This window comes from Conger conger, chromosome 5 (genome assembly GCF_963514075.1).
Source record: "Conger conger chromosome 5, fConCon1.1, whole genome shotgun sequence".
Classification (NCBI taxonomy): Eukaryota; Metazoa; Chordata; class Actinopteri; order Anguilliformes; family Congridae; genus Conger; species Conger conger.
In genome coordinates, this window is record NC_083764.1 from 1,612,742 (window position 1) to 1,620,241 (window position 7,500).

The 7,500-nt window shown below is 52.8% G+C and overlaps 2 protein-coding genes across 2 annotated transcripts in view; both read left to right on the forward strand.

Moving 5' to 3' along the window:
- LOC133128155 (GDNF-inducible zinc finger protein 1-like) overlaps positions 1–6,702 on the forward strand; it is a 13,001-nt gene extending 6,299 nt beyond the window's left edge. Inside the window, exons 6-8 of the mRNA XM_061241478.1 lie at positions 1,881–2,048; positions 5,593–5,750; positions 6,082–6,702. Of these exons, the coding sequence (XP_061097462.1) occupies positions 1,881–2,048; positions 5,593–5,750; positions 6,082–6,276 (521 nt within the window). The 3' untranslated portion in view covers positions 6,277–6,702. The remainder of the gene's footprint in view (positions 1–1,880; positions 2,049–5,592; positions 5,751–6,081) is intronic.
- A 102-nt stretch (positions 6,703–6,804) lies between these two features.
- gzf1 (GDNF-inducible zinc finger protein 1) overlaps positions 6,805–7,500 on the forward strand; it is a 7,121-nt gene continuing 6,425 nt past the window's right edge. Inside the window, exon 1 of the mRNA XM_061241483.1 lies at positions 6,805–7,149. The gene's annotated coding sequence lies outside the window, so the exon portion shown is untranslated. The remainder of the gene's footprint in view (positions 7,150–7,500) is intronic.

Sequence of the window (7,500 nt, forward strand, 5' to 3'; positions counted from 1 at the left end):
AGCAGAGCAGAACGAGAGCAGAGTGAGAGCAGAACGAGAGCAGAGCGAGAGCAGTGCAGAGCGGGAGCAGAGTCAGAGCGAGAGCAGAGCGAGAGCAGAGTCAGAGCGGGAGCAGAGCGAGAGCAGAGCGAGAGCAGAGCAGAGCGAGAGCAGAGTGAGAGCGAGAGCAGAGCGAGAGCAGAGCGAGAGCAGAGTGAGAGCGAGAGCAGAACGAGAGCAGAGCGAGAGCAGAGTCAGAGCGAGAGCAGAGCGAGAGCGAGAGCAGAGCGAGAGCAGAGCGAGAGCAGAGTCAGAGCGAGAGCAGAGTCAGAGCGAGAGCAGAGCGAGAGCGAGAGCAGAGCGAGAGCAGAGTCAGAGCGGGAGCAGAGCGAGAGCAGAGCGAGAGCAGAGCGGGAGCAGAGCGGGAGCAGAACGAGAGCAGAGCGAGAGCAGAGCGAGAGCAGAGCAGAGTGAGAGCGAGAGCAGAGTCAGAGCGAGAGCAGAGTCAGAGCGAGAGCAGAGTCAGAGCGAGAGCAGAGTCAGAGCAGAGCGAGAGCAGAATGAGAGCAGAGTCAGAACGAGAGCAGAGCGAGAGCAGAGTCAGAGCGAGAGCAGAGTTAGAGCGAGAGCAGAGCGAGAGCAGAGCGAGAGCAGAGTCAGAGCGGGAGCAGAGCGAGAGCAGAGCGAGAGCAGAGCGGGAGCAGAGCGGGAGCAGAACGAGAGCAGAGCGGGAGCAGAGCGAGAGCAGAGTCAGAACGAGAGCAGAGCGAGAGCAGAGCAGAGTGAGAGCGAGAGCAGAGTCAGAGCGAGAGCAGAGTCAAAACGAGAGCAGAGCGAGAACAGAGCGAGAGCAGAGTCAGAGCGAGAGCAGAGTCAGAGCGAGAGCAGAGCGGGAGCAGAGCGGGAGCAGAACGAGAGCAGAGCGAGAGCAGAGCGGGAGCAGAGCGAGAGCAGAGTCAGAACGAGAGCAGAGCGAGAGCAGAGCAGAGCGAGAGCAGAGTCAGAGCGAGAGCAGAGCGGGAGCAGAGCGAGAGCAGAGTCAGAACGAGAGCAGAGCGAGAGCAGAGTCAGAGCGAGAGCAGAGTCAGAGCGAGAGCAGAGCGAGAGCAGAGTCAGAGCGAGAGCAGAGTCAGAGCGAGAGCAGAGTCAGAGCAGAGCGAGAGCAGAATGAGAGCAGAGTCAGAACGAGAGCAGAGCGAGAGCAGAGTCAGAGCGAGAGCAGAGTCAGAGCGAGAGCAGAGCGAGAGCAGAGCGAGAGCAGAGTCAGAGCGGGAGCAGAGCGAGAGCAGAGCGAGAGCAGAGCGGGAGCAGAGCGGGAGCAGAACGAGAGCAGAGCGAGAGCAGAGCGGGAGCAGAGCGAGAGCAGAGTCAGAACGAGAGCAGAGCGAGAGCAGAGCAGAGTGAGAGCGAGAGCAGAGTCAGAGCGAGAGCAGAGCGGGAGCAGAGCGAGAGCAGAACGAGAGCAGAGCGAGAGCAGAGCGAGAGCAGAGTCAGAGCGAGAGCAGAGTCAGAGCAGAATGAGAGCAGAGGGTGCAATTCAGCTTCCTCATTCTGAGCATACGTGTTGATGGTGGACCTCGATCGAGGAAAAGAGCCCACACAGTTAACACGGCTGCCCTGTTCCTCTGATTGATGGATTAATTGAGTGATTGATGTGATGTATTGATGTATTGATGTAGTGATGTATTGATGTAGTGATGTATTGATGTAGTGATGTATTGATGTATTGATGTATTGATGTAGTGATGTAGTGATGTATTGATGTAGTGATGTATTGATGTATTGATGTAGTGATGTATTGATGTATTGATGTAGTGATGTATTGATGTAGTGATGTATTGATGTAGTGATGTAGTGATGTAGTGATGTATTGAGTGAGGCGTTGGTTGTCCTGTTCTCAGGCCAGCGGATGTTCCAGTGTGATGTGTGCCAGAAGAGCTTCAGCTCCAGGGAGTACCTGAAGCACCACAGGGTGTGTCACCTGGGGGCCCGGCCCTTCCAGTGTGAGCGCTGCGGGAAGAGCTTCGGCCTGAGGGCGTCCTACTGCCAGCACCGCCGGGTCCACTCAGGTACCGCACGCTCCACTCAGGTACCGCACACACTGCACTCAGGTACCACACACTGCACTCAGGTACCGCACACTCCACTCAGGTACCGCACACTCCACTCAGGTACCGCACACTGCACTCAGGTACCGCACGCTCCACTCAGGTACCGCACACACTGCACTCAGGTACCGCACACACCACTCAGGTACCGCACACTCTCCACTCAGGTACCGCACACTCTCCACTCAGGTACCGCTCACACTCCACTCAGGTACCGCACACACTGCACTCAGGTACCGCACACACTCCACTCAGGTACCGCACACACCACTCAGGTACCGCACACACTGCACTCAGGTACCGCACACTCTCCACTCAGGTACCGCACACTGCACTCAGGTACCGCACACTCTCCACTCAGGTACCGCTCACACTCCACTCAGGTACCGCACACACTGCACTCAGGTACCGCACACTATCCACTCAGGTACCGCACACTGCACTCAGGTACCGCACACACACCACTCAGGTACCGCACACACTGCACTCAGGTACCGCACACACTGCACTCAGGTACCGCACACACACCACTCAGGTACCACACACTGCACTCAGGTACCGCACACACTGCACTCAGGTACCACACACTGCACTCAGGTACCGCACACACTGCACTCAGGTACCGCACACACTGCACTCAGGTACCACACGCTCCACTCAGATACCGCACACACTGCACTCAGGTACCGCACACACACCACTCAGGTACCGCACACACACCACTCAGGTACCGCACACACTGCACTCAGGTACCACACGCTCCACTCAGATACCGCACACACTGCACTCAGGTACCGCACACACACCACTCAGGTACCGCACACTCTCCACTCAGGTACCACACGCTCCACTCAGATACCGCACACACTGCACTCAGGTACCGCACACACACCACTCAGGTACCGCACACACACCACTCAGGTACCGCACACACCACTCAGGTACCGCACACACTGCACTCAGGTACCGCACACACTGCACTCAGGTACCGCACACACACCACTCAGGTACCACACACTGCACTCAGGTACCGCACACACTGCACTCAGGTACCGCACACACACCACTCAGGTACCGCACACACTGCACTCAGGTACCGCACACTCTCCACTCAGGTACCGCACACACACCACTCAGGTACCGCACACACACCACTCAGGTACCGCACACACTCTCCACTCAGGTACCGCACACACACCACTCAGATACCGCACACTCTCCACTCAGGTACCGCACACTCTCCACTCAGGTACCGCACACACTGCACTCAGGTACCGCACACACTGCACTCAGGTACCGCACACACTCTCCACTCAGGTTCCGCACACACTGCACTCAGGTACCGCACACACACCACTCAGGTACCGCACACTCTCCACTCAGGTACCACACGCTCCACTCAGATACCGCACACACTGCACTCAGGTACCGCACACACACCACTCAGGTACCGCACACACACCACTCAGGTACCGCACACACCACTCAGGTACCGCACACTCTCCACTCAGGTACCGCACACACTGCACTCAGGTACCGCACACACTCCACTCAGGTACCGCACACACTGCACTCAGGTACCACACACTGCACTCAGGTACCGCACACACACTGCACTCAGGTACCGCACACACACCACTCAGGTACCGCACACACTGCACTCAGGTACCGCACACTCTCCACTCAGGTACCGCACACACTGCACTCAGGTACCGCACACTCTCCACTCAGGTACCGCACACACTGCACTCAGGTACCGCACACTGCACTCAGGTACCGCACACACTGCACTCAGGTACCGCACACACTGCACTCAGGTACCGCACACACACCACTCAGGTACCACACACTGCACTCAGGTACCGCACACACTGCACTCAGGTACCGCACACACACCACTCAGGTACCGCACACACTGCACTCAGGTACCGCACACTCTCCACTCAGGTACCGCACACACACCACTCAGGTACCGCACACACTGCACTCAGGTACCGCACACTCTCCACTCAGGTACCGCACACACACCACTCAGGTACCGCACACACACCACTCAGGTACCGCACACACCACTCAGGTACCGCACACACTGCACTCAGGTACCGCACACTCTCCACTCAGGTACCGCACACACTGCACTCAGGTACCGCACACACTCCACTCAGGTACCGCACACACTGCACTCAGGTACCACACACTGCACTCAGGTACCGCACACACACTGCACTCAGGTACCGCACACACACCACTCAGGTACCGCACACACTGCACTCAGGTACCGCACACTCTCCACTCAGGTACCGCACACACTGCACTCAGGTACCGCACACTCTCCACTCAGGTACCGCACACACTGCACTCAGGTACCGCACACTGCACTCAGGTACCGCACACACTGCACTCAGGTACCGCACACACTGCACTCAGGTACCGCACACACACCACTCAGGTACCACACACTGCACTCAGGTACCGCACACACTGCACTCAGGTACCGCACACACACCACTCAGGTACCGCACACACTGCACTCAGGTACCGCACACTCTCCACTCAGGTACCGCACACACACCACTCAGGTACCGCACACACTCTCCACTCAGGTACCGCACACACACCACTCAGATACCGCACACTCTCCACTCAGGTACCGCACACTCTCCACTCAGGTACCGCACACACACCACTCAGGTACCGCACACACTGCACTCAGGTACCGCACACACTGCACTCAGGTACCGCACACACTCTCCACTCAGGTTCCGCACACACACCACTCAGGTACCGCACACACACCACTCAGGTACCGCACACACACCACTCAGGTACCGCACACACTCCACTCAGATACCGCACACTCTCCACTCAGGTACCGCACACACACTGCACTCAGGTACCGCACACACACTGCAGTCTCCTAACACGCCCACTGCTGGGGACACACAGGGTTCAGTGACGTAGTGCCTAATCCCAGTGAATTATGTTAAATATTACACAATTACTCAATTACACTGCCAGGTCTCTGGAGATTAATGCTGGAGACCAAAATGATTTTTTAGACCTTTTGAGACGTTTTCTCAGTTTGATTACAGAAAGGTAGAAAGGCGTTCCGTTGTTACAAATGAACACAGCTTCCTTTTCAGACTACCTTGTTGACATAGATTGTCTGATTGTTTGATTGCGCTTTGTGTGACCACACACACACACACACACACACACACACACACACACATGCATACATGCATACACACACACACACACACTCACAAATCTATATCAATCTTATTTAACAGGGAGCTTTCAGTTTTTAACATGGATTTTACAATTTTAATATTACACCATACTTAGCTCTCAAGCCAATTTGTGTTTGTATAATTGTATCTGTAGTAGAATTACATGAATGCAGTCCTCTAGTTTTCTGCATTGCTTGTCTTGTATATTCCTTTCCTAGCAGGCTGTTTTTACCTCATTCTGATAAATTATGAATGTGAATCCCGTCTCTTAGACACACGGCCTTTTTTCTGCGAGCTGTGCGGGAAGTCTTTCACCCAGCAGGGGGCGCTGCGGAGACACCGGCGGATCCACACGGGAGAGCGGCCCTTCAAGTGCCGCGCCTGCGAACGCACATTCACCGACATGTCCACCTTGCGCAGACACGTGGCGGTAATCCAGTCCCGTTCAGCTTTATTTAGCTTTACAAAGTAACAGTAGAGGAAATGCCAGCCCTGAGCCCCCAGATAACTCCCCTAATTTGGAGAAAAACCTCAAACAGTGGCAAGAAAAACAAGAAAAAACTCCCCGATGGGAAGAAATCTAGTAATTAGTCCTGCTGGTTGTCCAGTGTCTTCACACCTGACTCCCAGGTAAAAGGAGTGTGATCACACCTGATAACCTTGATGGCTGTGATTTGGTGATCCCTACTGTGAAGTTTAATAAATAAACAGAATTAATATTAATAATCTCACACACCCTGACACATATCTCCTCGTCTCAGGTTCATGACAAAAAGGCGGAATGGAGGACCTATGTGATCGACCTCGCGGATAAGAAGGAGCACAACTGGTCTAAGATCCGCGTGTTTGGAGCCAGCCCGGGGGACGGTTGCCATGGGGATGCGGTTAACAGTCTTTCTGCACCAATCACACAAGGGACTGGGCACAAGAGTGACCAATCACAGCAGCAGCTTTGAACCTGAGGACACAAGTCCCTCATCATTTTGAGACACTCCTGCTAAACGCGGGCGTTTTGTCTATTAATACATTTCTAAGAAATAAAACACAGACTCTGCTCAGGAAGCATCAGTATGATCACTGGCCATGCATAACTCAGTAGATAGATCATTACTTTTTTTTTTCATTTGTTTACATTCCTATTTTTTATCTTTGCCATCTTCACCGCGTACTGTATTACTGTGGTGTGCGTAACAATGTCAGCAAAAACTCAATTCTGTGTAAAATGGACAATTACATTAATTTTTTTATAAAAAAACTTTTTTTTTTAAACTAGTGTAGGTGAGACCTTGTGAAAAGCGCCTGTACGGTAGATAGACTAAACGTTTTGTAATTCTATTAATGGTCTCATCAGAGCTCAATAAATGTTGTAAGTCGTACAATTATTTTGCATAATTTCATGGTCCTAATTTATACCAATGCTACTCATTACACAGTGAACAATGTCACTCACGTACTCGTGGTATCCCGTTCCATTTAACAAAAAGTACAATCAATGCATATTGTGAAGCCTGTTGTAATTGAGCCATCATTTCCTTTGGTTTTTAAATTCTGTATTTCATCTGAGTAAATACAAAACTACCTCTAATATAAAGTAATGCTTTTCTTTTAGTTTAGCTACCCGCTGCTGGACATGTAGGATGTACTCTGGGAACGTTCCGCGTTTCTGCATCGCAACCATTTTGAAAGTCCTCGGAAAGGCGGTGTAAACCGCCATGATCCAATATGGGCGCTGCTGAGAGCGAGTGAGTTCTGGGTGCAATTTTTACAGGAAATACCCTCTGAGACGGGCTACGGCGTTTGTGGAGTGCTGCCATTTTACCGAGCTTACGGTAAGAACGCCGTCAGTGAGATGTGCATATGTTTATCTGGTCTTACCGATGTAGCCAAGCGTCCTGATGAAATGACCTGCTTTTGTTTCATACAAAAATATGTTCGCAGTGATCCTGGCATTGCTGAACGTTAATGTTATTGGGAAGCTTTGCGCTGGCTTTCTTAATAATCCCACATCGCGTCATTGCACGGCTGGTAGCTAGCTAGCTGCAAAGCTCGATAAGTTATCTTGCTAGCTAGTTAAATGGAAATGAAAAGTTTTAGTACTTTCTAGCTGGCTAGCTAACGTTATTTTAACTGTCCCCATTCCCCAAACATACAGCTAGATCCGCCAGATAACGTTAACTTGG